General features: G+C 34.2%; 3 protein-coding genes and 1 long non-coding RNA gene across 4 annotated transcripts in view; 3 read left to right on the top strand and 1 right to left on the bottom strand.

Annotated features, from left to right (window-relative positions):
- Window positions 1-5,591: 5,591 nt before the first annotated feature.
- On the top strand, window positions 5,592-7,691 carry LOC144545856 (uncharacterized). Its single transcript, XM_078294422.1, has one exon. The coding sequence runs from the start codon at window positions 5,686-5,688 to the stop codon at window positions 6,856-6,858; it is 1,173 nt and encodes a 390-aa protein (XP_078150548.1). The 5' UTR covers window positions 5,592-5,685; the 3' UTR covers window positions 6,859-7,691.
- Window positions 7,692-9,581: 1,890 nt separating this feature from the next.
- Window positions 9,582-11,000, top strand: LOC144545889 (uncharacterized). The gene has a single exon (XM_078294460.1). The coding sequence runs from the start codon at window positions 9,601-9,603 to the stop codon at window positions 10,762-10,764; it is 1,164 nt and encodes a 387-aa protein (XP_078150586.1). The 5' UTR covers window positions 9,582-9,600; the 3' UTR covers window positions 10,765-11,000.
- Window positions 11,001-12,212: 1,212 nt separating this feature from the next.
- Window positions 12,213-15,493, bottom strand: LOC144545803 (VAN3-binding protein-like). Its single transcript, XM_078294372.1, has 7 exons — window positions 15,062-15,493; window positions 14,920-14,994; window positions 14,729-14,797; window positions 13,841-14,240; window positions 13,196-13,342; window positions 12,750-12,857; window positions 12,213-12,673 (listed from the first exon to the last, which is right to left on the bottom strand). Exons 1-7 carry the CDS (start codon window positions 15,239-15,241, stop codon window positions 12,450-12,452), a joined length of 1,203 nt encoding a protein of 400 aa, XP_078150498.1. The 5' UTR covers window positions 15,242-15,493; the 3' UTR covers window positions 12,213-12,449.
- A 5,865-nt stretch (window positions 15,494-21,358) lies between these two features.
- The window catches only part of LOC144545604 (uncharacterized), a 50,272-nt gene continuing 49,865 nt past the window's right edge, over window positions 21,359-21,765 (top strand). Inside the window, exon 1 of the long non-coding RNA XR_013508565.1 lies at window positions 21,359-21,447. This is a non-coding gene — a long non-coding RNA (uncharacterized LOC144545604). The remainder of the gene's footprint in view (window positions 21,448-21,765) is intronic.

The following is a 21,765-nucleotide window of genomic DNA, read 5'->3' as shown; positions in this document are numbered from 1 at the left end:
TCTTTCTCATTGCACAATGGACATAATTACCTATGTAGGTTGTGCGGGCTGGATTATATTGGGGTTTGGACCATTTTGGTCAGGTAAATTTTCATTTCAGTTTGTTCGCTTTTTGTGTTGACTGAGTTAGAGACGAGGATTTAAGATTGGTTCTTCTTTGTCAGCTTTGTTGTGTTTGGTTTTGGGTTGCTTTTGTTGAGGGAAAGATGATAACTGGTTAGATATAGAAGTGATTTTGGTTTTGGGTTGCTTCTGACGATCTGTGAGGAATTTTGCAAATTTAAAACCACGAATGTTTTTTTAGAAGTGATTAAATAGTATTCATCTGTTGCCATGCAAGTATTCATCATCGTCGTGCAAGTGTAAATACAAAAACTGGATACATCACTCATCCATCTTTTACACATTTTTAGAGGTGGTTTTTTCTTCTCCGTTCAATCTAAACAATATTTCTAACGACATGTGAGAAATTTTGTAAATCTAAAATCACGAATGTTTTCTACACAATTTTCTCTTTCAAATGAGATTCATGATGACATACTTTCAAGTTATCTGTTGCACAAGTATTCATATCTCATCATGCAAGTATTTATACATCATCGAGAACGTATTCATAAATCATGGAGAAAGTATTCATCCGCATCGTACAAGTGCAAATAAAAAAACTGGACACATCACTCATCCATCTTTTACACGTTTTTAGATGTATTTTTTTTCTCCGTTTAATCTAATCAATATTTCTGATGATCTGCGAGGAATTTTGCAAGTCTAAAACCACGATCGTGCTCTACATAATTTTCTCTTTCAAATAAGATCCATGATGACATACTTTCGAGTTGTCCATTGCACAAGTATTCATCTCTCATCACGCAAGTATTCATCCCTCATCGAGAAAGTATTCATTCTCATTATGTAAGTGTAAATACAAAAGCTGGACACATCACTCATCTATCTTTTATACATTTTTAGAGGTGGTTTTTTTTTCTACATTCAACATAACCAATATTTCTTACGATTTGTGAGAAAGTTTGCAAATCTAAAATCACAAATATTTTATATACAATTTTATCTTTCAACTGAGATCCATAATGACATACTTTCGAGATGTCCATTACACAAGTATTCATATCTTGTCACACAAGTATTCATACTTAAGATATTAAGTATTCATTCATACACGTTGAAATATTCATGTCTAAGACATCAAGTATTCATTCGTATACCTCTATTTTTTTTCAAAATTTGTTTTTCTGTCATTCCATAATGACATACTTTCAAGTTATCTATTGCACAAGTATTCATATCTCATCGAGAAAGTATTCATACCCGTCGTGCAAGTGTAAATAGTTAATGTATCAAGAGTATTACAAGCATATGTGCCTACCTCAATTAATTTTACAAGAGCAGCCAAATAGTATTGAACATTGCTTTATTGCTTTCGAGTTAAATTTTATTTTTTGAAAATAAAAAATAGTTGCCACATCAAAACAAAAATAATCTATCAAATTTTATAGATCATGTAATTGAAATGTTACAAACAAAAAAATAAAAATAAAAACAATATTTAAAAGAAACAAAACATATTTTGTTGAAGTATTCATACATAGGATATCAAGTATTCAATCATATACGTTAAAATATTCATACCTAATACATCAAGTATTCATTCACACACCTCTATTTTTTTTTCAAAATTTTTTTTTCTGTCATTTCTTAGTACTTAGTACGCACTTTCCTAATTCATCATTAATAAAGCTTTGTTCTTTGCAAATAATACGCTACTTCACGAGGAAAAGAAACATAGGCACAAAAGGTGAATAGTTAATGTATTAAGTGTTTCTCTCTCTACTCTTTCTAGTAGCATTGCAGTTCATACCAGTTTGATGTATTCGTACCAGTAGTGTACCGATTAGTAATGCATCAACAAAGAATAGGCTTCCAGTTCCTACAAAAGAAAAAGGTGTCACAGGCTATCAGTAAAGATCAATACTAACTAAGTCTGATCAAAATATCACATTATGCTCTAAATAAAATTATGTCAAACACTTTGCTGCATGTCTAATCAAAACAATGAGAAAAACAGCGATTATAATCAAATTCACAGGCTTGAACATTAAACTTCTAATTAAAAGAATATATAGAGATTGATGAAGCTCGAAATTCTATTTGTCTTGTTTATTTACACACTAATCTATCATCAATTTTTACCTCTTTGATCTTTAAACAGTAACCATATGAATTAATTCGATTGTGTGGTGATGAATCAAACTTTTTCATGTTACTTGGTTTAAAATTGGTGCGGAAGAACTACCATTAGCAGTAAATGGTTTCACTTCTAAATGAGATAAAAAAAAAAATCAGCTAAATCAACATGTACATTTTACACAACTCAATTTGTCGTACCTATCTATCAATCGCTTAATATCAAGTCAAAATTAAACAAGGTAAAGCCTACCAGTAACCAGAATCTCAGTAGTAAGGCCATTAGAGCTTCTCGCCACCTTCAATTCACACCCCAGAGTGCTGAAAAGACTCAAAGAAAGGTGAGACAGAGCGCCTCTGGTGAGATGGCCTTGCGAGTTGTTCAATCTGCGCCAGCGGCCCTCCTTACTCCGAACCCTACCACAAAGCTTGCGTGGAATCCAAAGATGATGGCACGAGTGGGCGAGATCCCCGCTCAGCGCCTACTTATGATTAGAATTGATGAGGTGCATCACACTACTTTCAAAAGCCAGTCTCGGTTGCGTGATTCAGCTCTCGAAGGCATGCTTATGAGATGAACACGGGCTTTGTCGGTGGAGTTGGAAGCGAACGAGAGGCGACCATCGTCTAACACGGCGATCCGAGAGATGTCGGACACCGCCTCAAAAAGGAAGGTGATAAAGCGCGAGTTTATCAGATCGAGATCGATGATGCGATTATCAGCCAAAGGAACGAGGAGCAAGTCGTCGGAGATCCATGTTGCGGCGGAGGTAGGGGTTGAAAGGGGAGGAGGCATATCACAATATATTTTTTCCAAATCGGGAGGGTATTTTATTTGAGTTAGTTTGACGGTTTAATTTGAGTTTGACGGTTAATTGTTGGACATTTAGGTAAAGCAGCTTGACGGGGATGAAACCGGGAATGGTTGAACGGGGATGTTATAATTACTCTTTATTTTTTTGTGCGTTTATTTTTCTTTCTCATTCCAGTGTAAATTCTCTCTTCTATTTTTTACTTATTTTCACCTTATGTTGTTGCAAACAATGAAAATTTGGTTCTATTAGCAACTAAATAAGTCATGTTTGAGATATTATAAAATAACATCCAATAATTTTGAGTTGTGCCATTATCAATTTATATGCTAATCTTTTATAATATGTATTGTTATATATAATAAACTACAATAAACTACAATAATTTTCAATATAACAAAATTTATATACAAATAGTCAAATACATATTTGTATTTTATTTCAAGCAAATTAAGCATCAGTGGTAATCAATTTTCTAATTTAATTTCTAATTGATTTTTTCTAGATTGGGTAACAAGTTTGAGCAAAAGTTTGACTATGACATAATAATTATAATTAATAAGTAATGTTTGTTATTGTTTAATTCAATTTAATTATCTTAAAAATTATTAAAAAGATTAATTTTATTGATATCAAGCATTCTAGAAAGAAAAATATGATTTTCCACAATTATTCTCACGATACAATTGAACATTTATTTCAGACTTTCAGCACATTTTCATAACTATTTTCATTAATACCATGGGTATGGGTTCCACAAATTAATTTAGGGGTTGTACTCGTAAAATTTCATTTTACATAATCCCGCGACAACCGAACAAATTCTCAATTTTTTTAGATTTTTCATATTATTGAAAGTCAAATTACCATATTTTTTTTTATCCTAGCAAATCGTTTTAATTGTAGAGAGCAAAGGTTCAACCATACAATATGTGTCAACATTTATACATACAATTAAGAGTAAAGATGTTGTCCCCCTTGAATCTGTCCCCTATCTGTCCCCCTAACAACTTTCCTTTTTTGTTCTCTCACGTGGTCAAAACCCACCCTCTTAAATCTTCTCTTAGAAAGAAAAAAAAATTCAACAAAACTCAAAACTCACCCTGTTTTTCTCCTCTACTGCTCGCCACCATGTACCCATGCCGACAGCTGTGATGGCGGTTGAGATCCGGCGAGGCGAGCGTGGTGCACCGTCGAGATCCGGCGAGGAAAGCGTGGTGCACCGTCGAGATCCGACGAGGCATGGTGCACCATTTGAGGGGGTCCATGCTAGCCCAGCAAAGATTGCCACAGTGGAACATATGAATATTTTATTTGTTAGATATGCATACTTCATGTTAGATATGAATACTTATTGGAAGAGGTGGGGTGAGAGAGACGAATCTAACTTTTGAATGTTGAATTGTATAAGTTATTTTGAACATGTATGAATACTTCATTTGTTAGATATGTATACTTCATTTGTTAGATATGCATTCATGTTATTAGATATGAATATTTCTTAGAAGAGGTGTTCAAGAAGAAGGGTCTAACTTTGAATTGTATAAATTATTTCAAACATGTATGAATACTTCATTAGTTAGATATGAATACTTCATTTGTTAGATTTGCATGAAGAAGGGTCTAACTTTGAATGTTGAATTGTATAAATTATTTCGAACATGTATGAATACTTCATTTGTTAGATATGAATACTTCGTTTGTTAGATATGCATTCATGTTATTAGATATGAATATTTCTTAGAAGAGGTGTTCAAGAAGAAGGGTTTAACTTTGAATTGTATAAATTATTTCAAACATGTATGAATACTTCATTAGTTAGATATGAATACTTCATTTGTTAGATATGCATGAAGAAGGATCTAACTTTGAATTTTGAATTGTATAAATTATTTTAAACATGTACGAATACTTCGTAATCGTCAGTATGAATACTTCATTTGTTTAGATATGAATACTTCTTTAGTTAGATATGAATAATATATAGATTTGCTATAGTGGTCCCCAATCTTGGCAAATTATGCTTTCAGACGGTTGCGGTCCCCAATCTAGGCTGTCACAAGACGTCAACGGTCCCCCTGATCGTTACTGGTCCCCTCCAGTTTGTGTTTACATATGACAAATAATTTTGATAATAAGTATGAATATTATACATTCGTAGGTATGAATACTATACGTTTTAACTATTAACTCAGAGTATAAATACCCCCATATCAGATGTTGGAGTCAGTTAGTAATCCCTTGTCAAAAGTTATTTGTCTTTTAGTGCGATGGACATTTAGGAGACTGATATGGGGGTACTGTTAGTCGTTCCCTACAATTAAACTGACAAATTATCCCGTAATTGAATAGAACGCACAAATTTAAATAGGTATCTATGGAATGATTTGCACCCGATATGGACCAAATCAAAAGAGAGTCTGTATTCTCTCAAATTAATTAAGATTTCAGTTTATTTAAAAATAATCCGTATTATTGTTGCTTTAAGATTTGTACTGAAAGATTTTGAACTGTCTGGATCTTAAATTGAGATATCTCAGAGCATCGAATTCATCAATATTCAATAGAGCTGCCTGAAGCCACCCATTCCGCACTTTCACTCTCTTTTCCCTTTTCTCTTCGCTCCTGCAGTTACTCCGCTCAGCAGCTTGACTCGTCAAAACCCCCAACAATGCTTCCTTTTCTCAAGCAAAATTCATACCTTCGCTCTTCTCTTTCCCCTCTCCGCGCCATTTTCAACACCTCCATCTGTCGCCTCCTCTCAACTGCATCCCAAGATGCCCCCTCTGCATCGCCCGCTTCTAATTTTGCTGTGGAATACCTCATCAACTCTTGCGGCCTCCCCTCCGACAGAGCAATCGCAAAATCCAGGTACTTGCCCCACCTCAAATCCCCAGAGAAACCAGATGCCGTGCTCCAATTTCTGAGGAAGGCCGGAATCACCGAGCCCCAGATCAGAGCCGCCGCATTGCAGGACCCGCGGTTCCTTTGCTTGAGCGTGGAGAAGTGTTTGAAGCCCAGGATGGCTGAGCTACATGAGATTGATTTCTCCCCATCTCACATTTCTCTCCTCTTTTCAATTCATCCACGGTCATTTCAATCCACCAAATTGCAGCAACAGATCCAGTTCTGGATGCCGATTGTCGGTTCTGTGGACAAACTATTGCATCTCTTTAAAAGGAACTTTTTCCTTCCCACAGTAAACCTTGAAACTTCTGTCATTCCCAACCTATTGTTCCTTCAACAACAATGCAGCTTATCTGTTCGTCAAATTGTCCTACTGATTAGTTCTGCTCCAAGATTGATTACATCTAGTCGTGAATCTTTGGCGCGTAATGTGAGAAGGGCAGAGGAGTTAGGGGTTCCTCGTTCATCTGGATTGTTTATGCGTGCATTAATTGTGGTAAGCAGCTTGAAAGAAAGCACAATAGATGCAAGACTTCTTTACTGGAGAAGTCTTGGGTTTTCATCCGAGGAGTTAAACTCAATAATCTGTAAGACACCTCAGGTGTTGGGTTACTCGGAGAATTTAATAGGCTGCAAAATGGAGTTCCTGATCAACGAAGCTGCTTGTGACAAGTTGCATGTGTTCCAAGATCCAGTTCTGCTTATGTACAGCTTGGAGAAGCGACTCATTCCCCGAGTCCTTATTCGGAAGCTACTGGAGTCCAAAGGGTTTCCAGTAAAAGCACTTGCCTCATGCATGAAATTAAATGAGGTACAATTTGTGGAGAAGTTTGTTCTACCATATGAACATGCTATTCCAGGGCTTCACCAAGCCTATAGAGATGCTTGTTCTGGTAATATTTCAGGTTTGAAGCTTCTTCAGAAAACTTTTAGTTAATTTGTCTTTTTGTTGATGTGGTTTATTAATTCTCACCCTGCTAAACTAGTTTCTCCAGGGGTTTTGTAAAATCCTTGTTACCTTAAGCTATTATAATGGAGTGTCAATTACTAATTATCGTGTTTGGCTTGTTTTATATGTCATGATGTAGGATTCTTTTTCATTGCAGCATTAGACATAATTTCTTTGGTTTATGCTTGTTCATGTAATTATTCGAGATGTATAATCGCCTCTTTGGCAGGAACACCACGGAGGCACAGACAATAGTATGAGTTGGTGAGATAACGGTATGTTAAGAAATATTATGTTGGATACAATCATGGAAATGCTTCATATTATATCCAGAGGTGGAAAATGATGAATTAGCTCAAATCAAATCAATGCGAGTCATTTTAGAATCTTGTTGGGTTTCAGATCTTGCATTATTTTGTTAGGTGGGATCTCTTTTATTTTAGTCAATTACCTATATAGGTTGTGCGGGCTGGATTATTTTGGGGTTTGGACCATTTTGGTCAGGCAAATTTTCATTTCAGTTTGTTCGGTTTTTGTGTTGACTGAGTTGGAGACAAGGATTTAAGATTGGTTTTTCTTTGTCAGCTTTGTTGTGTTTGATTTTGGGTTACTTTTGTTGAGGGAAGGATCATAACTGGTTAGATATAGACATGAGTTGATTGGGTTAAATCAGGTCAGGTGAGGTTTTGCCATGTTGATCATGCCATGCTCTTACAAGAATGAACATTCTGTTCTGGGACCATGTCTCAAATAGTGATTGTAATTGCCTTCTAGTATTATTCTTAATTTAGATTGCATTAAGCTAGTTAATATAGTAATGGATGGTAGATTAAAGCAATAATGTTGGGTAGGTAATCACAGTAAACCAGAAACTACTGTCAGAAACTACTGTAGACACTGGAGTGATTGTCTTACCATCAAAGTTGTAGATGGAGAAACCTTTTCTCTTCTTGAAATGCACTGGTACAACTCTTTGTCAATCCAATTTAAGTCCTGGTCAGAAGCTTGGTGGCATGCTTTGTGATACTTAATTTATCTAGGTTTTTTTTTTATTATTGCAAGCCCGTAGGCAACTTCCTTAAAATAAAGCTAAAATTGATTACATTGTTGTTGCAAAATCTCTGAAAACTTGTGACTTAAACTTAAAACACATAATCCTTGGAAACTTGTTTCAAGGAATTGTTCCTTGAAAGGGTTTTGACCAAGTTTGACCTTCGACGAAAGTCGAAAGAGCTGAGAACTGTCTTACAGATTGTTGGACTTGACCTAAGCTCAATATGGGCTTTGGGCCTATGTTAACTTTTACTATTAAATATTAACACAACATGCAAGGTTCAGCTTAAAAGAACTATTGTCTATTGAGCACAAACAAAAACATAAAGAGGAACCAAAATAACGGGACAATGAATATATTTTATGCACGTTTTTATAGCTCCTTTTGTTTTCTTTTCAATTAAACTTTGTAAATCCTTTAGATAATTATCTCATGCTTATTGCGTGTCAAAATTTGAAAAACTACATTTCCCTATACTTTTTGATCTGATAATCTAAATGATGTAATAAACTGAATCGCACCACTAAAGCAAAAATATATATATTAATTTTTTTATCTCCTCTAAAATTCATCAAACAAAAATATCCCTCTAAAATTATTAACAAATATCCTTATACATTCCAATTTTTTCCTCCTCCTTCCTCTTACTTCCTTGGAGAAAAAAAAAAAAAATATATATATATATATATATATATATATATATATGAGATGGGCTACGGTGAGTTGCGAAGTAAAGCGACTATTTTACTTCACGCTCATATTTTGCGATTTTTAAGTTCAAAACGTCGATCCGAACCGTTTATCTTGTTCTCCATATTGAAATGTGCTTGGAGACCAAATTTTACATTTTTTGAAAATTTTTTACTATTTATTAAGCAATTTTGAAAGTCGCTGATCTGATGGTCCAGAAAATTTTACTGTTTTTTACTGTTCACAGCAAAACAGCAATTTTCAAAAATGCTTAATAAATAGTAAAAAAATTCCAAAAAATGTAAAATTTGGTCTCCAAGCACATTTCAATATGGATTAAACATCTAACGGTTCGGATTGATCATTTGAACTTTCAAAATAAAAATACGGCGTGAAGTAGAAACGCGTTTTACTTCGCAACTCACCGTAGCCCACCTCTATATATATATATATATATATAACCTTCTAGTTTATTTTTATATGTTGGTTGTGTATTAATTTTCATACACGACCAATCTTTAAGAAAAATACTCTCTATTTTTTTTTTGACATCCGAAAATGAATTGGCACACATCTCAAAGCACAAATAATCTTGCCCCTATCATCCCGAATCTCGACCGGCAGAGAGTAAATCTGAGCCGTCTGTTTCAATTGTGTTGAGTCAGGTACCTGGGACGGAAGCCAATCTGCTTTTTTTCTTCGGAAAAAGGACGACCCTTCTATTCTCCAATTCAAACCGTTCAAAATCGATCAAACAACTTCAATTACAACATAATCTATGAGACATACATAATTGAAGCCGTTTGATCGATTTTGAACGGTTCGGATTGGAGAACAGATGGATCCTCATTTTCTCGAGAAAAGGAGCAGAGTTCATTCCACCTGGGACTCCGAGCTTGCCCTTTCTCTTCCAGGCCTTCCTCTCTTCGCTTCTCTTATTAGTGTTGTCAAAAACCTCAAAACACTGCAACAAGTAGCCTACTACAATGGCAATGCTTCATTTTCTCAAGCAAAATTCATATCTTCGCTCTTCTCTTTCCCCTCTCCGCGCCATTTTCAACACCTCCATCTGTCGCCTCCTCTCAACTGCATCCCAAGATGCCCCCTTTGCATCTCCCGCTTCTAATTTTGCTGTGGAATACCTCATCAACTCTTGTGGCCTCCCCTCTGACAGAGCAATCCAAAGATCCAGGTACTTACCCCACCTTAAATCCCCAGAAAAACCAGATGCCGTGCTCCAATTTCTGAGGCAGGCCGGAATCACCGAGCCCCAGATCAGAGCCGCCGCATTGCGGGACCCACGGTTCCTTTGCTTGAGCGTGGAGAAGTGCTTTAAGCCCAGGATGGCTGAGCTACAGGAGATTGGTTTCTCCCCATCTCACATTTCTTTTCTTTTTTCAATTAATCCTGGGTTGTTTCACTACACCAAATTGCAGCAACAGATCCAGTTCTGGATGCCGATTGTCGGTTCTGTGGACAAACTATTGCATATCATTAAAAGGAACCTTTTCATTCTCACAGTAAACCTTGAAACTTCTGTCATTCCCAACCTATTGTTCCTTCAACAACAATGCAGCTTATCTGTTCGTCAAATTGTGCTACTGATTAGTTCTGCTCCAAGATTGATTACATCTAGTCGTGAATCTTTGGCGTGTAATGTGAGAAGGGCAGAGGAGTTAGGGGTTCCTCGTTTATCTGGAATGTTTGTGCATGCATTAAAGGTCGTAAGCTGCTTTAAAGAAAGCACTATAGATGCAAGACTGCTTTACTGGAGAAGTCTCGGGTTTTCATCCGAGGAGTTAAACTCAATAATCTGTAAGACACCTCAGGTGTTGAGTCACTCAGAGAATTCAATAGGCTGCAAAATGGAGTTCCTGATAAACGAAGCAGTTTGTGACAAGTTGCATGTGGTCCAAAACCCAGTTCTGCTTATGTTAAGCTTGGAGAAGCGACTCAGGCCCCGTATCCTTGTTCGGAAGCTACTTGAGTCCAAGGGATTTCCAGTGAAAATACATAAATCATTTATGATATATAGTGAGGTAAGATTTGTGAAGAAGTTTGTTCTACCATATGAACATGCTATTCCAGGGCTTCACCAAGCCTATAGAGATGCTTGTTCTGGGGATGTTTCATGTTTGAAGTTTCTTTAGAAAACTTCTAGTTAATTTGTCTTTTTGTTGATGTGGTTTATTAATTCTCACCCTGCTAAACTAGTTTCTCCAGGGCTTTTGTAGAATCTTTGTTACCTTAAGCTATTGTTGTATAGTCCTTCTTTTTTATTGCAGCATTAGACATAATTTCTTTGGTTTATGCTTGTTCATGTAATTATTCTAGATGTATAGTCACCTCTTCGACAGGATCACCATGCACAATAGTACGAGTCAGTGACAAAATGGTGTGTAAGCTTTATGCAGGACATGATCATGTAAATGGTGAATTAGCTCAATTGAAATCAATGCAAGTCATTACAGAATCTTGTTGGGTTTCAGATCTTTCATTAATTTTTTTAGGTTGGATCTTTCTGATTTTGGTCAATTAGTTGTCTGGGTTGTTCGGGATGGATTATGTCCGGGTTTTGACCATTACGGTCAGGCAAAGTTTTATTTCGGTTTGTTTGATTTTTGTGTTGAGTCAGAGACAAGGATTTTCTGCTAATTTTGGTTTTTCTTTGTTATCTTTTTTTGTGTTTAGTTTCAGGTTGCTTTTGTTGAGGAAAGGATGATAACTGGTTAGATCTAGACATGTTGATCAATTAGGTTAAATCAGGTCTGGTTGATAAATTAGAAAATCAGTCTCAACCTGTGGCCTTTTCAGGTTAGGTGAGGTTTTTCCATGTTGATCATGCCATGCATTTACAAGAATGAACATTCTTGTCAATTACTTTGCATTAAGCCAACGACCGTAGTAGCATTCTAGTTTAAAGTAATAACGTTGGGTAGGTAATCACAGTAAACCAGAAAGTACCGTAGACCTTGGAATAGTTGTCTTACCATCAAAGTAGTAGATAGTTGTCTTACCATCAAAGTAGTAGATGGATACACGTTTTCTCTTCTTGAAATGTGCTGGTACAACTCTTAATTGACAATATAATTAAGCCCTGGTCAGAAGGCTTTTGAAAGCCTTACATACTGACGTGTGAAGAATAAAACGAATGGAAGGTAAGTGTACAATGAAAGCCAAATACATTTGAAAGTAGTTCTCTTATATCAGATTTTATCCAGATTAGGCATCATGAAAAATACAAACTCTGCAAGGAAAAGCAAGCAACTCATTTTATATGCTTCTTCACTTTTCTGTGTGTGTGTGTGTGTGTGTGTGTGTGTGTGTTTCTGTTTGTTAGGAAAGGCCACCTGGGAAACATTTATCTGGAGGATAATGGCAACTGTAATTGTTAGTCCCAACAATTGTAAATCTCATTTACAATTATGGTAATATATGGTACTTTACTAACTAGTCACTACTGTTTTCTTTTTCATTTTGTTCTTATGGGCTGGGATCTGAACAATAGCACCAGAAGCATTGTGCTAAATCATTCTTCAAGTTTTCAAGGCTTTGTGGGTCCCCCATTTTTAAGTCTTTGTAAGTTTATACCAGGCTATTGCAAAATTGAAAGATATATTCCACATAACAGACTCAAAGAGCTTAGTTCTGAATAATTGGTTCTACTCTTCGCACGAGGAATAACAGAAGAACACATCAATGCTGTAAAGTACATATCACTGTCACACCACACAAATATTTCACTAGTAACTATTAACAAAAGGTAAATCATACACAACCAAATGAGCACTACTTGTTTTAAGGCCTGCTGTTGGCATTATACATAACAAGTGTTTCAATTTTCACATGATTCGAGTTCATATCCCCTGAAGGTTTTGGAGAGTGTTAGCATGTGGTTTATGGTGGTTACCCATTTGTTGTACAACACATGGTCATATATTTTTAGCTTGATCTTGCCTTTGCTAGTTGTTATTTTAATAGAAAAGGGCTCCTGTTCTCGTTCTTGTTTCTCTTTCGCACTTTGGCTGTTCATTCTCGTGTCCAAATCATAAACTATACCTGCATATGTTTAGTGTATATATGAATAAAATATGAAATTCCTGATGAACTGAGTGCAAATATATACATTGCTTACTTTCATTTGCACTAGAGAAGGCCATGAGCATGTTGGTCTTTTTTATCTTCAATATTATCTTTCCTTGCCTGTTTAAAATTGCTGAAACTGATCTTAGTCTGCATTTTCCTAAAATGGAAACCGTAGAGATGATCAGAATTTAGTACAAGTCTTTGACAGAAGTTTCATTAACCAGAGAGGAGGCTAAGAGGTAAATAAAAAATGAAGTTGTTTTACCAAATAAGATGACATAAAGACCAAATTGGTACATCCAAAATTAAAATGTAGATTTAGTACATTCCAAAAAAGCTCTCTAGCGAGTACAGACTTGTCCAAATTGGTAACAATGTAAATTTGTGACAATAATTTGCATTTTCTGAATCTCTAAATTTGTAAGGGGTTTCTAATAATCTCTAAACAACTCTCACCATTTAGTACAGTGATATACAAATGCATGTTTTAATTACCATCTGGCGTTGAGACAAGAATTTCATCTCCCTTGGCAAGAGAAGCCTTTGATCTGCTGTAGTCGAAATCAAAATCCTTGCATGCACGTGGTGATATGCCGGCAGTCCTGCACGGCCGACTTCGCAATGCGGCAGCACCCCTCAATGCTGAAATGCCCACAAAAAATATTTTGATATTCTAGTAAGCCATCTAATTAAATATATGTGTGTGTGTGTAAATCATGCAAAAGAGAATAGAGTAAGGCTTTGGAACTATGCATAGCGTGGATTGGTCCGTACTATGGATTAATATCTTTGTTTTCAAAGTCAAATAGTCGAAATGAACCGTTCAACATTATCTCTATATAAAAATTTACTTGTCAATCAAATTTCATATTTTCTTTACAATTTTTTTACTTTCTTTTTAGATAGGTAGATAATCACTTGATCTAACAATTTTGTATCATTCAAAAGTACCTATTTAAAAATATAGTAAAAAAATTCAAAAAAATATAAAATTTAGTCTGCATGTATATTTTCATATGGAGATCATGTTGAACGGTTCAGATCGACTGTTTGGACTTTGAAAACAAAAATATCTATCCATAATATGGACCAATCCACAGTTCCACACTATGCATAGTACCATAGTCAAGAGAATAATACATGTTGCAGCAGCAGCAGTGAGAGTGAGTATGTTATTCGCATCAGTTGCCGCCACAGAAGAATTGATAGCCGATGCAATCTGCTCTTTCTTTGCACCAACCGCCTCCGCCACCTGGACGCATTGTGCTGCCACCAATGCAGCTGCCGAGGCAATGGCGTTCTCTCTGAGCGGATCCATCGTCTGTTGCTGTTGTTGCTGATGAGGGGATGATCCATTGATGCACCTGGGGGCTGAGTTTTGCGCTGCCACTGCTGCAAGAGCCACCGCAACACCGGCCACTGAAACGGCTGCATGTACCTCGGCATTTTGTAGCCTCTCCTCCTCCTTGCGGCGTCGTTTCAGCTCCTTCATCCATTTCTTGATGTTTATCCCATTCCAGTGCGTGATTTTGCGCGAGAACTACATATTTATCATGAGGGTAACTCTTTTTTTTTGTGTGTGAAACTGATGGGTAAAACTGTACCAGACTTGCATGCAGATGGGGAAATAACAAATTACTTTTGCATAAACCTGGTTAAGATTTAATTTTTTTTTCTCATTTAACTATTATTGAATAAATAATATGAATAGTACAGGGAAATGGAGGCATTTGTGAAGTACATATGAGAAATTTGCCAATTAAGTAAAAACAATGGGTTTGATTTCTAGGCAATTAGTAATTAAGACTACAAAAACACAGCATAGACCACTTGCCAGATTTCATCATACATAGGATTGGAAAATAACAACATTTATTATTTTGCTTAATTTTAGGGCTTAGTTTTCTAGTACTAATTGAATGATAATAAACAGGTAGATAATTCAATATATAAGTTTGATTAAAAAAATTATGATGACAAGGATACAACTATGTATTGTCAAAGAAAATGCAATTTTCTCTTCCTTACCCATTTCTTTCTCAAGCAGAGATCATAATCAAGCTCTGGATGGAGTGCCTTCTGAATCCATATCCAAGACTACCAACCAAAAAAAAAAATGTAATTATAAATAGACAAAAACATTTATATATATTACCTTATTTGCAGTTTAGCTAGCTAGAAATTATTTATTCTTGTTCAAAATATATAGTTCAAAAAACCTTCAGATCATCAAAGTTCCAAGGCGGCGAACCGCTGAAATCGTCGTCATCTACCTTTAGATTGTGATCACCTCTCTGCAAGTGCAATTTAATTAGAAGCAATTCAAGGTAGCATTGAAAAAATTTCACATAAAGGACTTACCAAGGAAGGTGCTCTACCGGTATCTTTTATCGCCACGATTGACTTATCCATTGTTTTAACCAAACAATCTTCAAGCTTTGGTTGGAAAACTTGAATTGCATAGCTGCACCATTCATTTGACAACACATCCATCGGCTCCGGTGATGCCTCAGTTGCCATCATTTGCTTTTCCAAATCCATCCAAGCATGAATTGGAGAATTATGATAATGGAGGATGAAGTAATGCAAGAGCAAGCTAATTAATTAACTTGTTAATGGAGAATTGCACCATGCACATCAATGGATAGTACAACCACTTGTGTGTATTTGTGTAAACCCTTCATGAAGTGGGGCTACATTGGCCTCATCATTTCCTCCCTTTTTTGGACTAATTTAGTATATTTATTGCATTTTGTATATATATATGTAGCATCTTTTAAAGAAGTAGGCTCTCTTTGCATGACTGACTAGCCACCCAACAGATCAGCTAGGGATTTGAAAATGTTGTAAAAGACTAAAGCGGTAGACACATAAAGTAATAATCAATTAATCATCTAATAATCCACTTTATATGTTAAGCATTATTACCCCCACCTATAGATGCTTTAAGTGAGGGCAAAGCATCAAATTAGATTTTAATTAACCTTAAAGATGATTTCCTTCTATTTTATGGAATGGAAGAATCAAATTACTTTTCTAAAAATAATAAATTGTTTTTATAAATTTCTTTTAAAAAGGTTCCACTGTGGCACATGATATGTTGTAACCTATGTAACAAGTTAGCAGCTGTGACAAATGAATTATCCGGGTTCGGTTCGATGATGTCAAAAATTCGTGATTCGGGAATAATTCAGATATAATTCGAGTATAATTCTGGAATGATTTGGAATTATCTGGATCAGTGATCTCAATCTTGCAAGAGAGTAAAAAAAAAATGTTCTGAGAAAAATTCGCAAATAATTCGGAAAATTCGGAAAAGTTTCATAAAATCCACTAATTATTCGGGTTTAATTCGGGTCAAAGTTCAGTCAACCAAAGAATTCGGCATCACTGAAAAAATGAATTATTCGTGTTTAATTCGAATTTAATTCGCTAATCTTGTGACTGTATATATCTAGCTCCTTTTCTAACAGACATGACCATTGTTTGTGACTTTGTGTGATCCCATTGATCGGCTACACAGAACACTACAGTTTGTAAACCACAATAAAAAAATTCTCTCATGAGCTGCCACACGTGCCACCCATGTAGAATCAGTTTTTTGGTTAATAACTAAATGTTAATATGCTTTTGTTATAAGTTGTAGGTGTTGGGGTGCCACTACCTTACAGCTAGCATAACAAAGGATTAATATTTTGTAATGTTGGATTATAATTTGAATTAATGTGACAACTATGTGTTGGTCTTTTTATCTCCATTTCCCTGACAAACTGAGACATATTTCCCTTGCGAAAGTAGGGGTGTTACGTTCATTGGGTCCGGTTTAGTCGGTTTTGAACTGAACCGAATTAGTTTGGACCAAACGGTTTGGTTTTTTCGGTTTAATGGTTCGGTTCGGTTCAGTTGCTTTTTAAAACCGAATTATAACTTCGGTTCGGTTCGGTCCGGTTTGAAAATTTTCAAAACCGAAATAACCGAACCGACCGAATTTTTATATATTATGTATTTGATCCGGACTACTCTGGTTTATTTCTCAATCAATTGCTTTAAATATTTCGGTTTATTTCTTAATATCCTGATTTATTTTTTAACATACTTCGGTTTATTATAAATCAATTGGTTTAATAAAATAATTAATATATTTCGGTTTGAACCAAACAAACCGAAATAAAATTTTGGTTCGGTTTAATTCAGTTACAATACTAAACCGATTCAGTTCGGTTTTATTTTTGTAATCAAATTATAACTTTGATTTGTCTATTTTGGTTCGGTTTCAACAGAACTGATGAACACCCCTAGCGAAAAGCATCAACTTGCCAGGTAACTAAAGAGATTAATTACCCGTTGATCAAGTAATTTCAAAAATATTTTTTTTTATCTTTAAATACATATTTTATTAAACAACAATTCCACTCTTCCGAATAATAAAGAAAAACAGTATTCTTAATCATATGAATAGAGGTGGAACTAGAGAATTGATATTGGCGGAGAAATCTAGTTTTATTTTATACAAGGGTCTAAAAAGTATTGACACATACGAAAATTACAAAATTAAAAGAATAAAATTATATATTTTTTTTATTTCCTCAAAACTACCATCCGCCCTGACTGTTCATCTATTATTCTACTTTTAATATTAAAAAAAATTCTAGCATAATTTCTTAATTTATTGCGAACCCAACAACAACAACAAACTATATTACAATGTAATAATAATAATAATAATAATAATAATAATAATAATAATAATGAATATTACTAATCTTAATAATAAAATATAATGATAAAAATATAATATATCAATAGCTAAATAACTAGTTTCGTACCGTTGCAACAGGGACATATTATAAGATTGAATAGAATATAAAGATAATTTTTTATTTGACATTCACATAAAATTAAATATATATATATATATATATATATAAATGAAAATGAAAGACACAAACGAAAAATAAATAAAAATCCAAATAATAAATAATAATAAAAGAAATAACAACAAATGAAAAAAAATCAAATATAATATGAAAATAATTCTTAAAATATCATTGCAATTTAATATCTAATTTTCTCAACAAGTAAGACGTGTCAAAATATAATGATAAAAATATAATATATCAATAACTAAATAATAAGGACGGCGGCAGCTGGTGTGTATTAATTTGTTAATCCGGGTGTACTTTCCATGCAAAATTAATAAAAAGCTGTTTTGATAGAGTCGAACAGAATGATTAGAGCTGGTTGAGCTTAGCATCTATTATTTTTGCTTTTGATTTGAGAAGCTTCCCATCTCACTTTTTTTTGTACTAAACAAAAAAATAATCTCACTTTAGTATATAAAGAAATTAGATGGCCTTTCTTTCTTCTTTCTTCATTTATGTTTCTTTGTTAATTAATATTTTTTCACCCTGTAATCTCAGCATTTTGGCCAATGCTTTGGATTCTAATTACTGACCAAAATGGGTTATTAGAGCATCAATAAATCGGATTTATATTATCATCAAATGGGACATAAAACTATATATATTAATTTTCAAGATCTTTAGTAATATTATGGATCGGATTAAAGCTACATTTTTATAGATTTAGTATAGTTATCAAAATTTTATCAGATTTTGAATTTCAAATGCCTCTATTTTTTGTGTCTCCATCATGCCTCCATTTTTAAAAACTTAAATAACTCAAAGTTTAAAATTTAAAATTCAAAATAAAACCGTTAGATGTGATCTATATTATTTTATCTATGTGTCCATAAAAAAAAAATCATATTTTGATTTTACTTTCGTATGAATCAATAAGTTGAAAAATCAACGTCTAGAAATCATCTACATTAGTATATATTTTTACAAGTTCAAGATGACAACCAAAACAAAGTTGAAATGCCATAATTTTTTACACGTGCATAGATAAAATGATGTAGCTCACATCCAATGGTTTTATTTTGAATTTTAAGATTTAACTTTTGAGTTATTAAAGTTTTTTAAAAATAGAGGCATGATGGAGGCACAAAAAATGGAGACATTTGAATCCTCCTAATAAATTGAGGTGGATATATATATATATATATATTTTCTTTTTTGCGAGGAAAGATTTTTTTTTTTAAAAGACTCATATGCGGATCCAGTAAATTATCAAATATTTAAAATTTTATATGCAAATTTATTCACAAAATTTTAATTAACATACCAATTAATCGCTTAACTGTGTCCCATCCGTCTCCGACAAACGCATGCCATTCATCCTTATCATATTCCATTTAACTGGTTGGGCCTCTAGATCAATATTTGCAAGCCCAATTCACGCCTTCTCCCACAATTGGGCTTTACCATTCCCAATTCCCCGACCCCAAAAACCCTTCCAGGATTCATACCTCTTAATCTTATCATTTACATCTCAAGTCTCAATTCCCAAATGCTCTCGATTTGATTCACATCCCCACAAAAATGCACACCCAATCTAAACTAAATAGAACTAACCTTTGAAATAGTCGACTTGGATTTTGATTGCTGTATATTGAGAACTGACCCGCATGACCAGCAATTGAACAGAACATGAGGCTCATTGTGGCCTGAGCAGCACTTGAACCTCCACCGTTTGGTTCGAATTCACATCCTCTCCAATACCTGATAAGGGAATCTTTTACAATTACTAAATCTGAACTGTTCTTTTTAACTTGGCACGAATCTCAAAGCCTAAAATACTGTCCCCTTTTGCGATCCGAATTCCAAACAGGTTGAGATTTAATCTCAAACTGTAAAGTGAAAGTAATCCTCTGCAATACCGGAGAGGATAGGGATTCGTTTGGTTCTCATTGGAGACTGAGCAGAGCACAGAAGACTTCGTACTTGCAGCGAAGCTCTTAAAAAAAAAAAGAAGAAGAGAGAACTATGTAAATTGTAATGTAACTAAATTTTGTTTTTAAAAACATTATGTTGGAATAGTAAGGAATAATCAAAAGAAAGAATAGAAATATAGGAAGCAATTTATTTGTGTAATTAAGGCAGAGAGAAATCACGAAAAGTAATAAAGTGACAGTATTCATCTTCGAATTGTTCATTTCTTTAGGGTTTGAGAGAATTTCTAAACCAATTTCGAAAAGCTTTCTTTTTGTACGAATCGGATTCGGATCCGTATGACACTGTCATACAAATCACAAGGCAACTGCATGATAATCCGTATCGGATTCGGATACGAAGGTATTTTTGAAGAATCCCGGGAGCATAACTGGGGGTCCAGATCTTCAAAAGTAATTCGGGTCAATCTGACCCATCGGTGTGCCTTTAATATTCGTGCTAGAGCAATTGAACGGTCCAGATTCAAACCCAAAATTTGAGTTACTTCAGGGAGTCAGTTACCCAAAATTTGGAAGTTACTAATTTTTTTTTTAGTTTGGCAATATTGATTTCCACCAAAAAGAAATTGGAAGTTGCTAATTTTTTTTTTCCGTTGAATGATGCAAATAAAATGCATTTATTTATTTGTTGCAACTTTATTTTGATTGACCGTATATTGCACATTGAGTGCGGTAACATAGAATATCATTAAAAAAATGCAAGTACAATTAATATAATTAGTGCTGTATTATTTTGCTTGACCATCCATTATAAATTGGAGAAAAGGTAATGTCCCCGGGCTACAGTCCCCAAAAATCCCCGTGTATAAAAACTTTTCCTTTTTAGCTTAGTTCTGACGCGTTTTTAACTGCCATAATTTCAATTGCTATAATTTGAAGTACACTATGTATGTTTACAGAATTATATGTGTATGTTTATATGACAATATGTGTATGTTTACATAATAACATGTGTATGTTCACAAAAGGTGGACCCCAACAGCTGTCACGCGTTTTCAACAGTTTTCACGCGTTTTTATGTTTACAGAATTTGTTGAATTAGTTTACAGGATTTAGTATTTATATTTACATGATTTAGTATTGATGTTTACAGAATTAGTTGAAAATCTCTGGAAATTTTTGGGGGAGTTGGAGGACTCTTAGCTGCTTCCTATAAATTGAGTCCAGTAACATAGAATTGCTCCAATTTTTTTTTGTTTTGTTTTGTAAAATTAGCTTTTTTTACAAAATGTGGAAACTTAGATTTACGATTTTTTTTTATAAACCATAATTAAAAAAAGGTTTTTATAAAACCAAAATTTTTTTATAAAAACCATAAGAACCGAAATGGCGAAATTTCTTTGTTTTTTTCTTGGGACTGAAATGGCAATTTGGTCCCAGATAATTTTAAAATTTTTCAAAGTATTTTTTTTATCGAAATCTGTGAAAACGGCCTATAAAAAAACTAGACCTAATTTTTGTAAAAAAAAAGTATCATGTTGGTTCTACTTATGATTTATACAAAAATTCTAGATTTACCGTATAAAAAAATTGATATATTTTTTTTTCTTTCAACAATGGACCCTTGTAATATTTTGGCAAATGCACCGCTGTAACATTTTCTGCAGTCCAACTGTCCAAGCTCACAGAATGTGACAAAGAAAAACGTAATAACGTGTAGCACTCGTTCTGTAATAACTCCTCTACCGGGTCAGCATATAGAGAATATTCACCATTCGTTACATATATGATTCCACTACTAAAGCTACAGAAATTAACTTAATTCCAGCATATTCTCCTTATATATTTTATCCTCGTCTCTTCGTTTTTCTCTCAAAATTACTTCTCCTTTTTAATTCTCGTCGGGAAGTACAAATTGCTTTCGTGATTCTTTCTCAACTTCAATGATTCCAAGGTACAACTTCTTCTTGGCTCTTTTTTTCTTTCTTTATTCTCCAATTGATTGTGCTTGTTTAGATAAGCTTTCAATTTTTTTTTCCTGTTTAAATATATCCAGTCGCAAAAGTAATTTTACTAATTAAGGGCCCTAATTTTTTTAATTTTCAGACATAAATTCTGATAGTATTTCAGTCATAAATGAATTATTCGGGTTTGGTTCGGCGAGATTAAAAATTGGTGATTCGGGAATAATTCGGGTATAATTCGGGAATAATTCGGGTATAATTCGGGAATGATTCGGAATTATGTGTTTATAACTTATAAAACTCAGTCT

This window comes from Carex rostrata, chromosome 28, assembly GCF_964058835.1.
Source record: "Carex rostrata chromosome 28, lpCarRost1.2, whole genome shotgun sequence".
NCBI classification, from domain to species: Eukaryota; Viridiplantae; Streptophyta; class Magnoliopsida; order Poales; family Cyperaceae; genus Carex; species Carex rostrata.
The sequence above is the reverse complement of the archived record's forward strand: the minus strand, read 5'-3'. Positions and strand labels throughout refer to the sequence as shown.

Bases quoted from the DNA above. Each gene is read 5' to 3' on its own strand.
- LOC144545856 (XM_078294422.1), top strand. From the start codon at position 5,686: ATGCTTCCTTTTCTCAAGCAAAATTCATACCTTCGCTCTTCTCTTTCC.
- LOC144545803 (XM_078294372.1), bottom strand. From the start codon at position 15,241: ATGGATTTGGAAAAGCAAATGATGGCAACTGAGGCATCACCGGAGCCG. The intron at 14,995-15,061 runs GTAAGTCCTTTA...TTGCACTTGCAG, and splicing joins CCGGTAGAGCACCTTCCTTG to AGAGGTGATCACAATCTAAA. The intron at 12,858-13,195 runs GTAATTAAAACA...TTTCCATTTTAG, and splicing joins TCTTGTCTCAACGCCAGATG to GAAAATGCAGACTAAGATCA.
- LOC144545889 (XM_078294460.1), top strand. From the start codon at position 9,601: ATGGCAATGCTTCATTTTCTCAAGCAAAATTCATATCTTCGCTCTTCT.